At 40.1% G+C, this 23,069-nt stretch overlaps 1 protein-coding gene across 1 annotated transcript; it reads right to left on the reverse strand.

The window, feature by feature from the left end:
• Positions 1–1,307: 1,307 nt before the first annotated feature.
• MFN1 (mitofusin 1) lies at positions 1,308–22,706 on the reverse strand. The gene is made up of 17 exons (XM_010083337.1): positions 22,590–22,706; positions 21,568–21,703; positions 20,634–20,796; positions 19,912–20,036; positions 18,123–18,231; positions 15,367–15,474; positions 14,500–14,653; positions 14,303–14,370; positions 9,787–9,908; positions 8,141–8,267; positions 7,755–7,859; positions 6,712–6,814; positions 5,496–5,725; positions 4,825–4,980; positions 4,100–4,296; positions 2,677–2,811; positions 1,308–1,802 (listed from the first exon to the last, which is right to left on the reverse strand). The coding sequence occupies exons 1-17, from the start codon at positions 22,702–22,704 to the stop codon at positions 1,733–1,735; spliced, it is 2,223 nt and encodes a 740-aa protein (XP_010081639.1). The 5' UTR covers positions 22,705–22,706; the 3' UTR covers positions 1,308–1,732.
• Between the last annotated feature and the right edge of the window lie 363 nt (positions 22,707–23,069).

Consider the following 23,069-nt stretch of genomic DNA (forward strand, 5'->3'; position numbering starts at 1 on the left):
TTTTTTATGTCTGGAGCACTAATAATTGTCTCCAACCCCAAAACATGTAACTGATCAATACCTGCTGTACTGAGGCTGCGGGAAGCAGCTTCTTTACTTCAGCCTCAGCGGTTGTGTCCTACATTGGTTATGCACTACATCCAGGACAGCTACAATGGATGTTTTAACCTTTGATACAGTTGCCAAATAACTTACTAGAGCGAAGGCACAGTATTTTTTTTTAATAAATAACTGCAGAACACATGCATGTAAATTTTTATCTTAATACAATGTTCATTTAAAAAATGCTCCAGAAAAAGAGCATTAAAACACAGCTGTAAGGTGACATACACAAAGGCTGGGCTGTTAATTTTTGTCTTTCACTGTTTCCCTTTGAGACTCCTCGTGCACACTGCTAATTAAAGTTCCAAGAGAGCCATGCTCACACTATCAGTGTCAGAACCGAACACCAAAATACATCGTGGTGAAAACAGTGTTGTCTTCAAATAACTAACTGTCTCCAGCATTAGATTTTACATCTAATTCCTTTTAAGATAGCCCTTACTGGAAAATAGCAAAATCTCCACATCTTAAAGGTGAATAGTTCATGTAGGCATGTTAACACTTCCATAAAAATATATAAATATTCTGGAAAGGCTTTGCTTTCTCTTATAAAATAAGTTGTTTTTTAAAAGTCATTAGAAAAAAAAGTAGGTGTTAAATGATTGCAGATGGCAACAGCAAAAGCTGGTTTTTTTGTTTTTTTGTTTTGTTTTTTTTTTAAAGCAGTTTTTGCATTGCTGGAGGTGAGCAAAGTTAAACTGCTCCAACACACCTGCCTTAAATCTCACCTCGAAGAGACCAGGTCTAACAGCAGAACCAAGGGACTGCTCAGCATATTGCAGGAGTAAAAATTGTCAATCCAGCTGCAGGGGCTCAAAGTCAAGCCCAACAACACCCTGAGCTTCCCCACCCAACATGCAGAATGTGCATCAAAGCCCATCGTCCACTCAGCCAGTTCTGTGCCTGGGCCCCAGCCTGGGGGCAGTGACACCCCTGCAGCTCACCTGAGCAGCGGTCTCGGGCAAATGACCATCTCACCACTTCACCAACTGTGAGAAATCGGACAAGCCTGTGGCAACAGGTTATTTTTCACTGACTCAATGCCATCTTGTCTGAATGCGGTAGCCAGAGGGGAGACAAGAGCCTATACTGAATGCTCTGGCTGTCATCTTTCACTTCCATCTGAGGAACTGCTGCCCAACACAACGTCACTGCCAAACAGTCTCTACCCATGCTGGAGGTTACACTTGCCCTCATTACACAAACACACATGAAAAAGCAGAACCATCCCTCCCTGGCTAATTCCTAAGCAGCTGAGAACAGGAGACAGTGGTAACTGGGATAAGCCCTCTCCCTGCATAAACTGCCAGGAAGCAAGACCTGCCACTGCTAAACACTAATGAAAACCAGTAAGGATTTGGGTTTTTATTAAGTGCCCAATGAAATTTAGTGTTCAAAGATAATTTTAAACTCCAAATCTGCAAAACAAACATAACACTCGGAGTACCACAGCTCTTTAGTTTGGTTCCCCATTTGAGTCCAAACCAAGTTTTACAGTAATTAACAAGTGTAAGTCAAAGTAACATTTAAAATATAAATCATTTCATGTGACTCCACAGAGGAGAAGTGTCATCTGTAAAATTTCTACTTTGTCCTACAAAGGATCACCGGGAAAGTTGGCAACGATGTTTTATTTACTCTTTTGAAGAAAATGTTTTGTAAAGCGATCTAGTTCATTCTCAAGGTGAATGGCTTTATTTCTGTAAAACAAACAAGAGCAATGGTTTTACTTCAATGCAGTAACACCACCAAGAAGGTAGAATCAACATCAGTGTTCAATTTCTATTCCTCTATTCCTGAAACCCCCAGTACTAAGAAAGCCTAAGCACGTGCTCTGGTCAGAACCTGGGATGTTGCGAGTGCAGGACCTGATCAGGCAGCGGAGGGCTCCCAGCTGCCTGCCTCCCCATTGCCTTTCCCCAAAGGCTGTGCCAGCTCCATCTGGGACTCCCCTGGTCCTGCCCTTGCTGTGTTTTAACTGGGGAGAGGTTCTGCATTCGCAAGCGGACACAGGCCAGGCGTGCAGCACACCATGCCACAGGGTGTGCTGTGGGGCCAGACGTGGCCTTGAGCACCCGAGGCCAAGAGATGGGCTTACAGCAGGGGGAAAGAACATGACCCTTAAGGCTGAGGCTGCTCCTAGGTCCCTCAACCACCCATTGCTGGAAATTTCCCTTCTGTAAACACCTACTACTGGAACTGAAACACAATATTGCACGGAATGACTCAACACAGTACAGCTGCTTTCATGTTCTCCTACAGGGAGGGTTCTTTGGGAAGGTGCCACCCTAGTTCACCTACAGAAGACTAATATTGTTGAGAAAGGCATCTCTCCCATGCAATAAACAGAGACAAAGGTAAAGATGACCTAACAAAGTATTTTTGGAGCTTTGCTAATTCACCAAGGCAGAAGCATACATTTATATAACTTAACCAGAGCTGTTCAGTTACAAGTGAGAAAGCAGATGTTGCTGCATGCCCTTCTGCACCCATGCCTACCTCATTACAACTTGAAAGTAACAGCAAGCACCAATCTCACTGAATTTGCTGGTGGCCAGTCACACCCAGACTCACCTTAGGTGCTTGGAGTGGCTCTGTATGTTCTCCAGCTGATCTATTTCTTTGGAAAGCCTGGCAATCTCTTTTTCCAGGTCTTTCTGGGTAATATCCACCTGCTGACAGAGCCGAGCAAAGGTAGTGGCCATTTCCCTAGAAGAAAAACAAGTTTGTAATCATGGCTTACAAAAGTCTGTCCTAAAAAAAAAAAAAAAAAAAAAAAAAAGAAAAAAAAAAAGAAAAAATTAAAAATCAAAATCACATGGCATTGCAGTGTGCAGTAGAACACAGCAATCAAAGTCTCCAGCTGTTAAGGGATTATAGAAGAGCAGAAAGCAGGAGAATTATATTTTAAATTCAAGAAGAAACCTTAAATATACAAAATACACCGCAGTCTATGCCAACATCGTCTATCAATTTTTCATTGAGCATCAACAGGTACAAGTCTGAGATGGGGACACTGGCAGTGACACCTGCTGGGGCAGCCAAGTGCTCCCTCGTGCAGCGCCCCATGCCGTGCTCAGCGCCCTGCTCGTGGGGAACGTGAACCCTTTGCAGGGTGGGGAGTGCCCCAGACCTGCCGAGGCACCCCAGTCTACTTGCCTCCTCAGTCATGTGCTCCCAACCTGAGTTCCAAACCCAGTTACCACCCCGGGCCAGCAACCAGGCTCTCCCGTAGGAGAGGAGGCGTCTCCTCGCCTCTGTACTTCACCTCACTGGAGCACTGCTTTGAGTCCAGCTCGTCCATGTCCTCACAGAGACACGCAGCTGCTGGACACGGGGATGATTCTCTTTCCTCTGCTGAAGCTGAACTTTGTCTATTAGTAAAGTATTCCCTGGGCTACACAGGAGAGGTGTTCTGCACCCTGGTCGTTAGAGGTTAGCAGGCCTAATTTTCTGAAATAATAATTTAATCAAAACAAACTGTTTCAACAGGAGAGGCTGAGGGAGACAATCACTACTTTGCAGAGACAGGTAGAAAAGTATTTGGGAAAGAAACGCAGGAAAAAAAGGAACAGTTCAGAAAGGCTCTAAGTTCCTCTTCTGCAGTGCAGAAGGGCTGGGACTGGCTGCTTAGAGCTCATCCACACCAACCCCTGAGGCAGGGGAAACGATCACAGACTGACGGGGGGGGTGGGGCTGATCCAGTGCTAATGCAGAAGCGGACCAGTTCAGCCTCCACTAGAACTGAGCCAACTCCCACATCTTCACAGTAAGGTGCTGGACAGAGAGTCTACATCTTAATACTAATTCTCTCACATACACAGAGAAACACGTATTGACCTTTTAGGTGATAACTTCAAACTCTTTTAAAAACCTCCCTCACAGTAATTGCCGAGGGACACTAAAGCTGCCTTCCCACATCATGCACAGCCAGGCCCCACTCCCAGGACACCACCCTTACTGTCCCAGTGAGGGGAAACACCGGTGCGGTACTTACTGTTGCACCTGATGGCTGCAATTAGCACTTGTAAGACTGACGATCATCTGCAGCTTTTCAGTAGCATAGTTTACAAACTGCTGTTTAAAGGCTCTCTCTTTTGCTTTAGTGGTCCAAGCTAGTCTCTCATAAAGATACAACAACCCATACATACTTAAGGAAATAGAGATGAGTTTCCAGCCTACTGTTCTCCAAATCTGAAAAAGAGGATTCTTCATTAGCTTAGGTAAATTGCCCTACAGAATAAAATCTAATTCCACCCATTTTTTAAAATAATCTTCTTGGCACTTTCGCCACATTAGTTTAAGAAAATATATTATTTCCATATTATTACTGCAGAGCAATGCAGCTCTATTCAAGTGAGCTGGTACCCCAGTGGCACGGAGAAGGTGCAGGTTACAGAAGCCTCGCTCCTTTTAATGAAGGAGGCAGGAGAAAGCAAAGCTCCCACTAAACCCAGAGTGAACGAGGCACCATCAAATCATCCTGTAATTCAGAAACTGAACGCAGACATACGCCATAGAGAGTATGTCCAACTATCCTCAGAATAATTAGACTATTTTTCTCACTACAAACTGATTGCGGGTATCCAGTGCACTACACACTCATCCAGCCCAGTGTTATTAACTCCGTTACATGCTTCATATGTTGCGCCCCAAGCAGGAAAGACCAGTTTAATCTTTGCCATCGCTTCTAGTACAGTGAATGTTGCTAATACTACTTGCCACTCCGCCAACAATGATGATGCTCATAGAGGTCCGTGATGTCAGCGAAGCTAAGTTCATTACCAAAGGAACCATGAAATCATCGTGCGATACATTCTCTGGAGTTAGGGCAGGAAGGCTGGCGGCAGACGGGGTGGTAGCTAAAGGACGAGGGATCTAGAAGAGTGGAATATGGCAGCCTGAGTAAAAAGCACTCAGGAACTACACAGCAGACTGGGTTCATTTTATTTTCATATACTCAGGGTTTGATTTACTTAAAGGAAACTCCTCAGCACAGAAATCTGAACAACTCCTGAGAAGCAGTGGAAGTTTTGACAGTTCCTTGCCCAACAGGGGATGGAGTTAGAATAAGGGTTCTACGTAGGACTGGCTCCACCCTTAAGGATACAAAAGTTACAGATTAAAAGACTACCCAAAGTCTTCAATACAAAGGAAAAAAAAATCTCAGGTAACAGCTGCAAAAAGTTTAGGAAAGGTGTTGTTTTTTTTTCCCATTCTAACCCTGAATATAATCCAATAAATAGAACCCTCACCAATAACATTTCACACAAAGGGAACAGAGGAAGCATGTAAAGCATATAAATAGCAGAGTCAAACACAGTAAAAATCAGCATCTTCTCATCACGGTAAAACAAGGCACTTAATGTCAGCCTCATCTCTGAAGCACTCACTTGTATGTTTGGATCTGCTAGTCCCAACAGTACTCTCTGAGCTTGTTTAGGACCCAAGAAACGGTTTACGAGTGATGTCCATCCCAAGGAAAAGTGGAACGTGATATCCTCCTGAAAATCTGCACACAGGCTGTGACAGTTTAGATCATAGCTAAGGTCAAACTTCCTGCATGGAATTAGCAGGTGGAGCTGATTCTGAGCACCAGAAGGCAATAGTGGTTTCAGATTTTCTAGAAATAAAACAGAAGAGTGAAGATGAGTTAACACTAAAAGCTTTACAGCATATTCACAAGTAGCATCCTTGCACTGCTGAGCAGCTTGGTGAACTACAAGAATCTAAACTGACCAAGTTATTTATTTATTTATTGGTGAAATCGGTGGGCATTTTGGTAGTATTGTTCATAGCAGAGCAGGCAATTTATTGCTCTGATAAAAGAAAACAGTCACACAAATTCAACGCAAGAGAGAAAGCACTGCTGGAAAAAAATCGTCAAATTAACTGAAATATCTCTACCCGTGGTCAAAGACAAGGATGGACTAAGAAAAAGTTGGTTTATCCAACAGTTCTGTGGTGACACACAGAAAAGTTAACATCATTGCATAAGATGACAGAACGCTTCACATAATTCCATGATCTTGCTCTCAATCTTTTATTACCAGAAGCATCGGAAATGCAATAAAGTTACTACTTATTTAAAAAACCAAAAACAACCAACCAACCATGAAGTGCAAATATACTTTGTGAAACTGTCCTGTTTTGCACTCAGAATCTGGAGGGACCTCGGGAGAGGATTACACTGCAGAAACATTACCTAACAATTAGTGTATTTCATTTATCTGTTCTGGAAGCCAAAAGCTGAAATGGGTTTATAAAAGGATTAGACAAGTTTCCAGAGGACAGGTCCATTACTACGTGCTTAAGCCATTAATCCAGATGCAGTACCTTGGATCAGAAGTCCCTAAATTGGCAATGGGTCTATATTTACTCTCATTCATTATTCTCCTCAAGAATATTCTTTTCCTCCTTACTGGTTAATATCAGAGACAGGCTACTAAGTTGATCAGACACTCAGTCTTGATCTAGGATGGCTTTTCCTTTATCATTTTATAGTGTTAACGTTCAATCATGATCAGAAAAAACATTCCTTTATAAGCAAGTTTTCTTAAATTGTCTTCCTCAAACAAAAGCGTTAACATTCCTCCCTCCTCATCTTACCGATCATCTCCTGCTGCGACTGGTGCATTGACTGATTGACTTCACTGGAACAACGATCAGCCAGGTTCTTTCCCAAACCATCTTCTATATGCTTGTTCAGTTCCTGAAGTTTTATAAAGAATATATGCTCATCAATTTATATTTAGCTAATCAATTCCATTATACAGAGCAGAGAGATGCTAAACACGAGGCATTGTTATTTACAGTGGGAAGAAAAGAACATTACCATGGAAGTACCATGCTTTTAAATTGCACACTGTGACTGAAAACCCAATTAAAGTGACACAGGAAAGATTCCTCTAGGACTGTCATCATTAAAAGGCATTTGAAGAAGTCTCTATTTTCAATAAACTGTGACACTGTGTGCTGCTGCCCTGCAAAGCCTCTACAGTCATCATCTGATGGGAGCCAACTCCACTGCTCTGCCCAAAGACAAACCAATCCCATCAATGGCCGCGGAGGTCTGCTCTGGACATTCTGCAGAGCCAGGACAGCACAGACCATCCTGAAAATGCACCGTGGGAGTTACAGCAGTCACTCAGCAGCAGCAAAGTCTGAGCATAAGAGGCAAACACTTACAGGTGTATGCTCCTTGAAAATACTAAGTCTGAGAAGGAATTTATAGAAGTTTAATAAAAACTGCCTTTTTTCTTTAAAAAAAAAATATTAACCATGAAGCATTGGGTATTTGCAAGCTCATTTTCTTTTTGGATGTATTTCATCATAGGAGTATTGAAAATTGTTTATATAAGGTCTTTATTTACTAGAAGTGAATACTGCAAACCAGGATGTCAGTGAATTAAAATTTCAGTAACCACTCTAGTAAAAAGATAGTTAAAACAAAAATTAATTTATTTTCAAAAACAAAGTAGAAAATATTTTCCAGTTTTAGGTAAACAGAGATATGAATATGTCAGAAAGTAAAAATCCTGCAATGCTTAAACAAAGTGTCACATAAAGGGCTATGGAAATGATGAAAATACAGTAATAGAAATTAAAGGAAAGACAAAGACCCTGGCTTCAAACCATACAAGAAAACTTACTGTCTTATAGAGCTTCAATACTTGAGGAGAAGGGTGAAAATCTGAATAAAATTCATCAACTAAAACTGAAAGTCGGCAAATCTCATCGGTCATGGCAGAGGAGACCTGGAAGAATGTAGTAAATACATAAAAAGTTTTTCCTACCTTTTCCAGCCAGAGTGGAAACAGACCACTGCATTAACTGTTACAATACGTGATTCAATTACCTGATAGGAAGGAAAGACTGCCATTGAGGTCTGGGTTTTTTTCTCTTCTTTTAATATTGGAAAAGGAACATACTAGACCATTCAAATGCACTTCATAAGGTGGGTGGGCACCCAAAGGAGCTGCCTTACAAAAGATGCAGCACTTGAATCTGGGAGAGTTTTCACCCTGCCATTACTTACTTTATTTTCTACTTCCTCAGTAACACATTTGATTTTTTCCTTAGTGTCTTCTGTCAAAATGTTCAGCTGATTTCGCACAAAGTCCAATCTATCCTTCTGATCTTCTCGCTCTTCCATTGACTGGACTCTAGCACAGCAGAAAGGAAATCACCATCACCAGTAGGCATTCTCCCAGTAATTAAACCAGCCCCACAGTCAGGCACGGACCACCTCACTAATGGTTTACTGAGCAGCCAGAAAGAGTCCAGAGCGAGACTGGCTGAACAAAGCAGAGGCACTGCCTCAGAGTAACTGTAACACAGATATCACATTTACAGGCGCATTGAAAAGCTGCATTGACCGAACAGAACTCCAATTACTGGGGTTTGAAATACTTACAAAAACAACATCTGGAGTTGGAATTGTTACCAATGTACATAATGACAAGAAAAAAAGGGGCCTTTAATACTTAGTCCACCCTGATTTAAAAATTTTTAAAAAAGGATAAACCTGATATAACTGTCCTACTGCTGCTCACCAGCACCACTGTTCCTTAAGAGCAACAAGGGTCTGATGACCCCGCAAAGCAAAAGGGAGGTGGCAGAAAGTAACCTTGTCACAAACAACTCTTTTCAGGAGTCCTCAACCTATAATTTAACTAAAAATTGCTTAAAATCTAAAGTGGTTATATCTTGAAGGGCCAGCAGAAATATCAATCAGCAATTCAGAGTAAGTGGGGTCACTACACAGGTCTGGTAGGTGGATTGACAGAAAGAAGTAGAATATCAGAATATTTTCAAACGTTTCACCGCATGTTTTCATAGGATGTGACAACGTGAGACAAGTTAGTATGTAAACACGCAGTTTGTAAAAGCTGATATATTCAGGAAGATGAGTGTGTTTGACAGGCACAGTGGAGTCTGCTGAAAAATAAAGACACACTATTAACAGGCACAGAAAGGAGACCAATGGAAAGGATTAAACATGACAGTAAGTTCACTGTCTACATGAGAGACAAGAGGTAGCAACAAAAGTGAGGGGGGAAAAAAAACCATACATATGCAAACCTCAAAGAATATATGAAACTATCAGACAGAGTAGATGAGATGCCATCATTAGCACTAAAAGGATTAGATGAGCAAAGACAGAATATGGGTATTTAAGGATACAATCTGGAAAGGGCCCAGAGGCCAAGCCTCTGACAACTTGGGCTCTTCTCACTCCTTACGGTACTCTAACCACTTGCAAATTAAAGTGTTTGCACCCTCCCATATATTTTCTCAGTGTTATTGTTAAGAAAAAACTTAGGTAAAGCAGACCCAAACATCACTTCTGAAATGCTGGATACAGCTAGAAAAACTTAAAATTTCAAAAATTTTTGAAAAAAATATTTGAAAACCCACAGACTGCCTTTGTAACTGTAAGTCAGTAACACATAATAACAAAGTAAACCACGACCCCTAGGCAGAAGTCACAGACCAAGGACAAGACTGAGGGGTGCAAGTGAATAGTACTAAGACTGATACACCAGAGAAATTCTCTATTTCTTACCAAGCAAGAAAAGTGAATTTTAAAGTCCATAATGGCCCAAGAAGATCACCAGCCCAGAAACGGCTCCTCAGAGGATCTGCATAAACCAAAACGAGCCAGCCCTCCAACCAACCTACCTTTTCTCTGCTGCTGCTACGTTTATGGCGTCCATAATGTTTTTCACAGTATCTATTATCTGTTTAGCTCTGATAGTGTGCTGTTCAAACTTGGTTTTCACGGCTGACTGCGAGATACACTCCTGCGAGGGGCCCAAGCCACAACACATTACTGCAATTCCATGCCAACACATTCAGGAATTCCACTGTCAGAAAGCACATGCTGCTAATTTTACCATGAACTTAAACCAAGGGGAAATAAAAAGGGAGAAAATATACAGAAATTAAAAGACAACTGAACTGAAATATCAAATGAGTCTATAGCAGCAAATCTGTACCTTCATGTTCCTTCACAGTAATGTGCATAGGTTTTTATTCTTTTAAAATAAATTAATATAGACAAAAGAAAACTTGGATGAATATGTAAGATAAATCTAGCTCTTCAGAAAATTTTCCAAACTATCTCTTTGGAGTTATAAATATCTAACATGAATGCCAGTAATACTGTCTGGCTTGAGTTTTCTTTGGTGCAATAAATATTTCAGTTTCAAAAAACTGTTCTGTCAATAAAATTTGGCACACTCGTGTACTGACCATTCAGAACAAAATATACAATAAGGAATAGGAAACAAGGATTCTCTCACATGTTATAGAAGTTGCTAAGTAGTCCTTAAAACACAGAATCACAGAATGTTAGAGATTGGAAGGGACCTTGAAAGATCATCTAGTCCAATGCTCTAAAGATACAACTTCTAATCAACCTTCAATCTCAAATATTGTACAGCGATTCGGAAACTACAGACACTGATTGAAGAGAGATACAAATGTTCAATTTGGGCAAACGCAAATCAACTGTGATAAGCCATAAAGACTTCGACTTTCTTCAAGCAACTGCACCTGCTGAGTTATGCAGCCAATTAATTGTTGCTGGAGCTCAACCTGCACTAAGTCACCACAAAGTGGCAACATCTTCTGTGTTTGAGGGGAAGAAAGCAATAGCTAGTTTCTTTATACCTGATCTATGGGATTTTTAAATTGTTCTCCATCTATGGATGCACCTTTCAGAGCACAAACAGGTTTAGGTTGCTTTTAAAAAACTTGCTTATGACCTTAGCTTTTGCTGTAATAAAAAAAAAATCTGCTATCGGAAAACAATACACCAAAACAAAATAAACCAAATGGATGAAATAGATTCCCTGTTCCTCGACGAAGCAGATCTAGAAATCAGCAATGAAAGGCCAGAGTTTCATAAATCTCAGCACATTGTAAGAGCTAGACTAGACACAGAGGAAAGAGTCTTCCCAACATTAGTATGCGGCAGATAAAGGATGACAGTCACAACACAATCAGAAAATCCAAGTTAGAGCACTAGGAAAAACACAAAGGTTAGTTAAATGACTGGGAAAGATATGAGGGGGACAGCAGCAGTTTTGCTATTAGTGTGTAAGTATTTACCAAACCAAAGAGAAAAGATACATTTCAACAGCATAACCAAAACCTTCCAGCTCACCTCCGGTGTAACAAGACAGTCTTTAAGCACAAAGCTTATTACATTCCCGTGCAGCGTTAGGGAAGGACTCTGCAGTAGCATACTAATTCAGCCTGCGTTATTCACTCCAATTTACAGCCAAAATTACTAATGGGCCCTGCTTCCCTCCTCCAGTCCTCCCCCCACCATTTCTGTTACCAGTTTTTTGAAGAAACCTGGGAAACACTACAGCCTGAAGCATAGTGGGGTTTGGTGTTACATAGAATATCCACAGAGGGCTACTGCACAAAGAGCATTGTGCATGCAGTTCTTTGCTGTTTCCATAAGGCATTTCTGTGTATCTCACTGTAAAATTTCAGAAGAAAGATACACAGACTACTTTCTGTTATTCCACAATATAAAAATTCAGAATTGATCCACCAATCCAACCCTTTCCTTTAAGTCTGCATATCTTTTTTCCTTTGTTGCAATACAGCTGACATACATAGTAGCATCATTTTTTAAAGCTACTACGTGAATCTCCAAAACTTTCATTTCACCACTGCTTACAAATGTTTCTAGTAATGTCTGAACCAGTTTTTGTTTTAGCAACTTGAATCACCCTGTGCTTTGCAGAACATGTTATATCTATTTCTGGAATGCCTTTTGCCCTCACACAAACATCTACATAAATTTAGTTTCAAACCTTTCAAAAATGGTCTAAATTTTTCCCATAGCATAACAAACTAGCACTGATGGGTTGTTTCTAGATTATTTTTTAAGATTCTAGCTACACTGAGATCATATCAGTCCTGGGATGAACAGGAGGAGCAAAACCAGCAGATACAGCCAGTGGAAACATGGAACACGTGGATGGGTTTATAAATGGGGTGATGAGATAGCTTAGATGTGAACTGGATGAAAGAGCGCATGAGACTTTTGGGAAGTCTGAGCAGGGCACCTGAGCAGGGACAAGGAGCTAAAGGCAGGACAGACAGACTGAAGCAGAGAAGGGGTCAGTGTTTGACAAGGACAGACAGAAGCATCTGTGCTCTCATCCCTTCCCTTTCCCACCCTGGAGCGTAATCCAAGAGTCTCGGGATTTACAGCTCCTCTGTCAGGACACAGAGTAAATGCAAAGCACTTGAGCCGGAAGTGCTTAGGCTGTACTCACAGCTGGAGAGCACCTGAGCTTCATCTAGCAGTGCATAAAACATCATATCAAGAAGGATTTCGTTCTCAGACTGAACACTGAAAATTCTGCCTGTCGTACCATATTCTTCATTAATATATGAGCTGGTATAGCCTAGTGCTGGTAAATATCCCTGACACCAGCACACTGCTGTCATCAGTTACTCCATCAGCTCAAGTGACAGTAACTCGAGCGTTAGGTCTGAAGATTTCAGACCTGGTGAACCATTTAAGTATTAGCCTTGCTTTAAAAGCAAATAAAACACCATTATAACTTAGGAAATGGCCCACAAAACCTGAATGTGCTGCAATATCAAGCACTCAAAATTTAAATTGCTTTGGCAATCTTAATTTAGCACATGTTGTCATGCTCTTTAAGTGATGTGATCACACTCCTATTCAAAGCCATTTATTATGAATTCAGGATGAAACATGGCTGAGCAGGGAAAAACATAACAGACCCTACTCTCACTGTTGGAGTCGGAAGGTGTGCAGCAAATGAAACAGATAATGGGAAAGAAAAAAACCTTGTTTTAGGGCCATTCAGTGCTGTCACAGAATTCTTTTTTGTCCCTGCCTCTGCCAAAGAAACTTGCCATGGTTGTGACCTTGTGATCAGCGATTCTCATTTTGGTGGCCAACTTGAGACTGATATCCGATTTACAGATGTGCTGAGCACTCATAGCATCACATCATTTAACAAATCATACGTCCAACTTAATCTTGAAATATCCAAGTGTTTGAGTGCTTAACTATGAGATTTTGTCAAAAAAGCTTTGGGTACAGCACATGGCAAAATACGTTACAGAAAAATAATTGATTATACAAACTATAGTCACGCCATTTAGGCTCATGTTGCATGAGATATGCCGATACATACCACACAAAACCTTTAAGGCATATCCAAAATGCCTCCTTAAGATATCCAAGAATGGCTTTAATTAGAGTGACCAAATTCAGTGAAGCAAATGGATCCAATCACAAAGAAATTACTCAGTCAGTCCTACTTATGAAGAGACTTTAAACTCCAACTATGAACACAGGTAAACTGAGGGTGAAGAATGGATTCTGTACAGCAACAAGGACGCAAAAATAGTGTTCAGAGTATCATAGCTAAGAGGTAGATAATGGTGATAACTTCAAAACTCTGCTTCTAAAAAGGCAAGTAAATACTTAGATTTACATTGGTGAAACAGAATTTACTATTTGTGTCCCGAACTACAAGAATTAATTACAAAGCTACAACTTCAGAGCAAAATAAGGCTTACTATACAGTAAATATTTCACCAGCTCATGGTTATAAGTGACACTTCTTTCTAAGAGCACCATCTCTTTTCATATAGACTATACTGGTACTGAGATCTCACAACAAGAGCTAAGAGTCCAGTTTTGGTCCCTTCCCTCTCTGAACAATACTTATTTCTAACAACTAACCTCCTAGTCAAGGTGAGAACAGAGCCCGCAGACAAGTGTCCTGGTTTCAGCTGGGACAGAGTTAACTTTTTTCACAGTAGCTAGTAAAAGGCTGTATTTGGATTTGTGCTAAGAAGGCTGATCACACACTGATGTTTACAGTTGTTGCCAGGACAATCAAGGACTTTTCAGCTTCTTTGCTTTGCCAGTGTCTGCAGGTGCAGGAGAAGCTGGGAGGGAGCAGAGCCCCAATTACTAGCCTAGGATTTGACCTTAGGTTTAGGATTGAGACCCAAATTGGTCAATAGTCTATTCCATATCACATCAAAGCTGTCACATCGTTTGAATACCTTGCACTCCTCCACTTGCTAACGCAGGTTATGTTCAGTAAAATTAAACTAGAGCATAAGCAAAAGCTACCTTTGCATTAAAAACCAGCCAATCTAAAAAGCCCATCATAAATACCTCAAATATCTGCTCAAAATGTTGGAATTCTTGGAATCTTGTTTGGAATCCTTCAGCAAGTGCTCCACCTGTGAAACATAATGAACCATAAGGGAGAGAGCAATACCTCACAGCAGTGATTATATCTTAGAAAATTTTATTTATCAGGTTTTATGATATTTTTCTGTATTTGAGGAAAAGCAAGAGTTCCTACACACCACCCTCTGGCATTCCTTGGGCCTTCTGTTTTCTGGCACTCAGAACTTCTTTTGCTGAAACAAAAAAGATGCGATTCCTCGCTTCTACAGGATCAATAACTTTGAGCTCATCAACTAGAAAAGTCAGACAGCGCTCCATGTGCTGCCTGCGCACCTAAGGAAAAGGTAAAAAGCTCATGAGACAAAAAAGCAAAAGCTGAGCTGTGATCATATCAGAACATCAGAGTCAGAAACAGATGCCGAACAACCCTTAGACAGCAGATACCTTCTAATCCTACTGAAGCATGCAGCAGCTGCTTTTAACCATTTGAACAGCCCTGGAAGCAACAATACTTTCTTCTACAACTGTATTTATGGCAGTCAGGTATCTCAGTCAGTTCCTGGCATTCCCCATATACAGACAAATAAGCATCACTGTGAGCTAGCTGCCACTGGAAAGATCTGAAGAGCACACTGAACTGTTACCATCTAACACTGCCAGCTACCTTATACACGTATAAACTGCAGCCTCAGGCTACACTACCACTACAGGAATAAAAGGTAATACAAAGCGGATGAAAACAAGATTAATTGTGAAGGAAAAAGGTTCTAAACAAGCTTCCCACTGTACTACCTGCCTGCATCTGTTATAGTTTGAACTGCAGGTTGCTTTTTGCTCTGAAGAAAGAATAACTTATTTCCATTTTCTGACCAAATAACTTATCCTTTTGTTAATAAAACAAAGCTAGTGTTTTCATATTAACAGCTGCATTACCTAGGCAATTTTGCATGCTTTTACACATCTGGAGGCCTTGTCTTTTATATATATATAAGACTTTTTTTTTTTTTCCCTAAATCAACACAAATAAGAGCCATCAAGTCACTTACATCTTCCATATATTCTGGTTCTGATGCAGAGGCATCCCATCTATTATTCAAGATGAAGATGTTCGGCTTGGAAAGTCGTTCGTTCACTTTATGGAAAAAATGTTTTTCCTAAGAATTAAAGCACAAACAGATAACTCCCCAGACATCCAAACCAGAGTCACACATTCTTCTGTAACAAATCCTGAAGTTAAACAAGCTTTTCAAAAAGTTTCCTATTAAAAATCATTCATTAGCATTAAAAAACACAGATATCCAACATGAAAAAAGACTTATGACAATTCAATAGTCATTAAATGACTTAAAACCAATGCCAATGCTAAGTCGAATATACTGCAAGCTTCTCTAAAAACAGGTACAAATACAAATTAAGAAAGCTTCCAAAACAAATAGTTCATAAAACACTGGAAAAGAAAGTCTATGTTTTTATAAATCTATCATGTCATTCACTGTCTTTTTTTTTCCCCCCTCCTTCTTGCACTCTTACTATCACAAAACTTCATCTCCTTTGCTACTCTTAGCCCTCTATTAAATTTGCTTGCAATTGCGAGACACGGAAAATATTGTTGGGAAAGACAGGAAGGAAAAAAAGAACATACACAGTAATGACTGTATCTGCTCATTTTGTTTTTTTAAATAAGATGCTTGGCTAAAACTATGAAGTCGTCTTTATTTTAAACTACCAATATGCTCCTGTTCACCCTGCCAAATCTGGTTTCTACATCCAGAAAAACACCCTCTAACTGTATTCTTCAACTGGACAACATCAGCTTGAACTACAGAGAAGTTACATTTCCTATATGAGGATGCACAGCTTAAGCTACAGGGGAAAAAAAGCCATTGCTGCATGTTCTCATTTTAAAAATAAGATATGCAGGTACCTGAAAACATATTTGGGTCCCTTGCCCATACCTACCACCCATCATTGCTGTTTCCATAGTCATAATGGGTAAGTCGTGACAGAGTGAATCCCCACTCAGCACAGGTCAAACAGAAGAGATCTCTGTGCTGCCATAAGCTTTTTGAATCTGCAGCAGGACACGACTACATAGTCTGGACACAACGCTGGAGATACGTTAGTCTCCATCAGTCAGGGAGTAAGTATGTGTGAACAAGATAACTGTTGCAGAAATAAGAACTTTGTCTGAAGACAATTTATGAGGGAATATTAGAAAAATCATGTTCATGCAAAAAATCTGTGGTTGTGTAGTAGCTGCCAAATATTCTCAAACCTGTTATGGTAAGAGCTAAAAATAACGCCTAAGGAGGATGAGAACATAGGTATCACATGCTTTACCTGAAGGATAAACTTGTACAGATGAAGAAAGACATTATCATCTGCCACAACGCAAAGTAAAACAGAAATGCTTTAGAGCAGTTGCATAACTGTTAAAGGCAACTTCATTTGTGACTACCAGGCTGAAAAAATTAAAAATGAGAAAGAGTAAGAGAGCTGTTTACTGAGACAAAGCCTCAATCACAGCTAAGATCTACTTCCTTTCCTTCCAATATACAGCCTGGACATGGGTTATTTCCAGTTCTAATAATTACAAGGTGCTCAGTGTTAAGTGGGGATTTATAAGCATGGCAGCCAAAAAAAACCAGCAAGACTTTAATGCTTCGAACAAACTGCAAGACTAACCTATGCCTATTTAGCAGCTTTCACAGCCCTGCCCAACAAGGAACAGATTGGCCAAAAATCACATTAAAAAGCAGACTAGCACTTCTATGACTGGGTGTGAAGGATCAGACCAATACAAAATTAAAAGAATCTTGCAGTAGGTGTACAGTCTAATAACCTGTCCTGCATATTTACTATCCCAGTTGGATTGTTTTTAATGGCTCATTTCTCCTGAGAAAATGAGAGAACCAAATCAAATTTGGCCTCTTCTCTGTTACTTCATTACACCAAACTAAAATCTGGTACGCAGGTCCCTGTTGTTTCCATGCATCTATATAGTAACAAGGTGTTCACTAAAACCCAATCTTTTCTTCTTCCTTTTTTTAATTAAAAAAACCAAACCAACTATGGAATGCATATAATGCAGACAATTTCTAGACTACCTCCATACTAAAAGCCAAAAAGCATCCTTCATGTAAGATAATGGAGAAAATAAAGCCATAGTTGTGCCAAATCCTCTCTTTGCCTTGGATGCTGTCAGAATCTTCTTTCTTTTCCTTTTAAATCACATCTCTTTTGTATTTGAGTCTTCGTGGATTTGGCTCAGAAGATGGAATGCAACATTTTTAAACTCATTTTATGTGCTTCTCAGATTTCTACCAAACTATTCTAATCTGCTAGAATGCAAGAAAATACTGCCTTTGTACCTTCAGTTCTTTATTGTATTAAAAATTGCCTCAATAATTAGAAAGTTCAGACACTGCATGCCAGAACTATGCTCAGAACAATCAGGGCATTTCATTTGTCTACACCTGGCTTAATAAAAGTCTTCAAGAGATTTCTCAGTAGCATTAAACTACATTCTCACAGTCTCTCAATAACTTACAAACTTTATTTTGTCGCACTCACAATGCTTAGTTTAGTCAAAACTTGAGATCACTACAAAATTAAAGCAAATCTCTGGTCTTGTATTTTCAGCATCACAACAGCTCCTTTAGCCCCCCTGCATGCTCTCGTTCTGAGTCATACAATATTTAGGCTCCAAGGTATACAGAAGTCTTTTGTCTCTTGAAACAAGGCTTTATAGAATAAAGGTTATTTACATGAAGAAGTAACGTAAAATCATCACACATCATACCGTGTTCATGAGAGTGGATTCAGAATTGGCAACCAAGACAAACACATCAGCATCTAAGCAGAATTTGTCAATCCAGCTGTCCAGTTCTGTAGTGACATCTGTGCCAGGACTGTTAAGAATAAAACACACAAACTCGTATTTACACAGCAAGGGAGTATTTGATTTTTAGAAACCGATAAAACTAAGAGTGGGATTGCCTAAGGACCTTATAAGATACAAAGCTTTATATTTTTAGACTGATGCTTACCTCAAGCTTAATGCAAACATAGCAAAACCCAATTACCATTTGGCATTTATCAGTCATAACTCACTGGACCATTTACTCACTCCTAAATGCAGTTTCTAATGAACAAATATGCAGAATGAATATAAGAGCCAAGGGAACTGACAGGCAGTTCACCAGAAATCCAGGCAGTCTCACAGAATGGTCCCCCTTCCCTGTATCCCAAGTTTCAAATTTTAATCAAAAGTGACAGTTGTTCATAAAGTATTTTTTCCATTAATAAAGGCCTACTTCAGAGTGATATGCTATGCAAGCTGTGCTTAGATTTAGTAAGAAACTAAAATGAAGTTAAAACTACAGTGGTCAGTTTTAAAAAAAATAAGTGGAATACGAGCATTAGATCATGTTTCCAACACCTCAACTACCACTGGTTCAAATTTGCTCTATTTAACAGTAAAAAAATTACTTTATCCTTACAAATACCTCTTCTCTCCAATTTCAGGCTGGGTTTTTTCCTCCTTTATATGTTTCACCTTTAGCAACCAAGACGGTGAAGATCAAATCATGCCTTGTATCATATCTATACAAGGATCCCTTCTGGGCTTCCAGCAAACTTTTGCTGCACACATGCCCCCAAACAGACAGCACAACTGCATGAGCTTACAAGTCCAGAAATGCGTCAAACCAACCAGCTCCCTGTGCCAGCCGGGCTGGCTTTCTCTATGACTAACACAGGACCTGAGTTTGCACCCAAGAAAACAACTACAAACTCCCAGTGATTTCAAAGGTGCAAGATTAGAGATGCAACAAAAAGCACTACAATTTACCAGCATACACTCTGGCTGTTATTTTGCTGGATGTGAAGAAATCATACTTACAAACTCACTCATACGTGAGTGAATTGCTTTCAAATTCAATCTATATTCATTCACACATTAGGTATAGATCACCTAACAGTCGAAAAAAACACAACCAGGTCATACGTCAGTGGCCAGGAATATGGGCATTTGATATAGACAAAGCAACAACTTTTGGAATTCTTTAAATACACAAACTGTAGCAAATGCTAGCCCAACACACAGGCACACACAGACGACATAGCCACAGTGACATTTTGAGGTCACCCATTACTTTGATATGTAAGCACTGAAACTCTTATCAGAAGCTTTTAAAAACGAAGGCCAGATTGCTTACACTTCACATAATCAATCTGAAGCATTTAAAGACAGGTGATGGGCAAAAGGTCGTTCGTGCAACAACCCTATTCACACTTTCATGCTGTTTCTTTCAAAGGTAGAAGTATCCTCAACCAAAAGCTAGTGATTGAGCTGATTAAGGGACAAGTCACTTGTCTGTTCCAACTATTACAATGCCAAAATTAGCAGGGTGATGACAGGCAAAAGTATATATAAAAGAACATACATTGTGTTCTCAAAAAAAAAACCAAACCCCTTTCAATAATTTTGCAACCTAACAACCAAAACACAATCAGTAAATCAGTCTCTTTTCTAAACATTATAATGGCTAATTTATTTAAGAAAACATCCACTAAAACAGAAAACATACCTGTCCACTAAAACCAAATCATCTCTCAGCAGGGCACACTTTGACTTGGGCCAAAAGACATGGACGAGACAGCCAGCTTTCAAATCTTTATCCATGTGAAGCGCATGAGCAAGCTGATTGACTGTCTATAAAGGGAACAAAGAGAAGACAAACATGAATATGTTCTCAAGCAAACCTGGACAGGATCTACCTTGAACAGGATAACAGTGTTCATACTTCCTTCTGCTGAATATTTGTGATTTTTTTAAGCTCTTAAGACTCACCAGCATCTAAAGATCAAGTTCTGCCTTGAAACCCAGACAGGAGTTTATTCACCAAGTGGTAATCTCTACAGGACTACAATGCATGATTCCAAGTGCCATCGTGAATTTACCTCAGAGGTTTCACATACCGTTGTGAGCTGTTAAGTAAGCTAAGCACCATAACGTCAAATGAGAGGCGGATTCCGAATCCTTAGCAAGTAACAGAACTTACTCTCAGCCCTACAAAAATAAGTCACTCAACATACGCTATGCTATGAGACATGCGTCCGTTGTTTCTCTGAGACATCAAAGAAAAACTGTGAAGTAGACCACTTTAGCTTTAAACTCCTGAATTAAGAACTTAAAAATGCAGAATGTGTTAGCCGTATACTTCTGCTAGACTTGAAATCATTGTTAGAAGACAAATCTTTTGAGAAATGGTTACGGCGAAAAGTAGCATTAATCATTCACAGACTGTACCTTGACACTCTTCTTCTCATCTGATCCTTCTGTCATAAGATAAGCCTTATCTCCATCCGTCCCTTCCACACTGAGAAAGCAGTTCGTGGTGTGCCCAATCCCACTAGGAAGCACCTTATCCCACAGCATTGCATTAATGACCGAACTTTTCCCGCTGCTTGTTCTAGAAGGAAAGAAAATAAAAGCACTCTGAGCACCGTACAGTAGCATTACACACACCTTTGTCTGAAACTGAATGCATCCCCGTTTAACTGCATCAGGCCCACATACTGCATGCTGTTTTGGGTAACAGAGCTTCAAGCCAGTCCAGCTTGCCAGCGGAGAATAGGGAGTGCAGGAAAAGTTCATCTGAATAGCAATTCCAAAAATATTTCTTGGTATCAACAAGAAAACCAATTATTATTTGCATAACACATACTGGCCCAACAAGCCCAACTATACTGGTAAGTGTGCTTTAGCTGGTATACCTCAATCTACATAAGGATTTGTAAAAGATATTAGCTCAACTTATGATCAAACACAAAAGTTCTTATGAGTAATAGTCCAGTAAAACAAAGATATTAAAAAAACAAACCCACCACATTAAAAAAAAAAAAAAAGCCATTCTGGAGAAGAAGATGACAAACTCAGACCTTCAAAAGTCAAATAAGGGAGTTACACAGGATCATTATTTCACACCAGTTATCAATGAAAACCATGTAACAAGACACACATAATCTACAGTCATAGAGCAAGACGGCATCGAAGAAATATTCATCATCAATTAGATAAGAGTGAACGTAGGTTTATGGACTATATTTCAAACAATAATTACATTATGAAGCACTAATTCCAGTGCATTAAAGTACAAATACAGACACTAAGTCCTGCAAGAGGACCAAAAAAAAAAAATTAAAAAAGGATCAAATTAAGTTCTGGTAGTTCCCTTAATTACCTGCCAAAAAATGCCACTTTCATGTGTCTCCGTAACAGCACCTCACCGATGACTGCTAACTTATTTTTATACGCCTGTATTTTTGCTAGTTCATCTTCTGTTGCTATGCGCTCAAGCTCTGGGTTCCTGTATGTTGCTTCATGTAGAAAAAGAATAACATAAAAGCAATCACATACAGAGTACATGCTCCAGGATACAAGATGCAGATTATCAGTACTTCACATGCCATTAAAGATCTGTGCAAATTTTAATTACGCAGCAGTAAGAAAACAAAACAAACAAAACCCCACCACAGAAACTGCTATCAGCCCTTGTCATTTGACAGCTCCGCCACAAGAACTTGTGAAATCATGACATAAATCACTGCAGATAAATCAACAGTGTAACTGCTGGATTTAAAACCTATCATCATCTAAGCAGAAGAAAAAAACTTCAGAATTTGAATGAACCTCTTTGATAAGCCTGTGAGCACAGCCTGTTGTGCTGATTCGCCCTGCTCTTTGGACACCTGCCTCCTTTAGAAAGGGAAACCAGGACCTCTCACAGACACAGCAGCTAGGCTGGGCTGTCTCCTCCCTGCACAGCTCACAGGGGCGATGAGCAACCACCTCCATGCAGCAACTCATGCACTTCCACACGGGTAAAACTTCCGAGAGTGTAACCAGTAGTTCTTTGCATTACATCTCGTTCATCTACTTTCCTCCTGAACAAGGGCAGAACCTGTTTGCCCTTTCTTCTATGTAAAACAAATCTCAACAGGACTATAAACACTAGAGCAGTTAAACTTTCACCCTCATGGAAACGAGGTTGGGCAACCAGCCCAAGCAACGCAATCAGCTTTTCATACGCGTAACCATCCCAGGCATAAAAAAAAAATTGGGGTCAAAAGAAAAACATGACTCTTTCTGAAGGCATAAGTTTACACAAACAGCATACCAATGTATGTCATAACGTACGCTGCAGTGTTGTAAAATGTATTCAAAGTAACACACAAAACCCTTCTGTTTACGAGGAAAGCTAACCTTCCACAAAACTTGCTCCTTCTGTGACATAGTCCAGCAGCTGGTCGAAGATGGCAGTGATTGTCTTTTTAGCCAGCACAAAGTGCTTCAGCGGAGAGGCGTTAGCTTCTGCCATTATGCAACTGCAACAAAAGTTACATAAAAGTGACCAATACACTCAATAAATTTTAAAAAAAATCCATAAATTTCTTTCCTAGTCATCTAAAAAATAAAAAAAAAAAAAAAAAAAAAACCAAAAAAAAAACCAAACCAAACTCCCAACCCACCATGAATACCAGCAAGCCACGGGGACGCTGGCTCTATCACCCTGACAAACTCTTCCCCTCACCACACGCACCCACATCCCCTCACGAACCTCGAGGACAGGTTTAAACCCACCCGGTGCGGCCTGTTCCCGAAACACGAGACTTTCTCCCCATAAAACGCGCCTCACAACCTCCCCCCCACCGCCTGGAGGTCAGCGCTGTCCCCTCGGCACGG

This window comes from Pterocles gutturalis, unplaced genomic scaffold (assembly GCF_000699245.1).
Source record: "Pterocles gutturalis isolate BGI_N339 unplaced genomic scaffold, ASM69924v1 scaffold34520, whole genome shotgun sequence".
NCBI classification, from domain to species: domain Eukaryota; kingdom Metazoa; phylum Chordata; class Aves; order Pterocliformes; family Pteroclidae; genus Pterocles; species Pterocles gutturalis.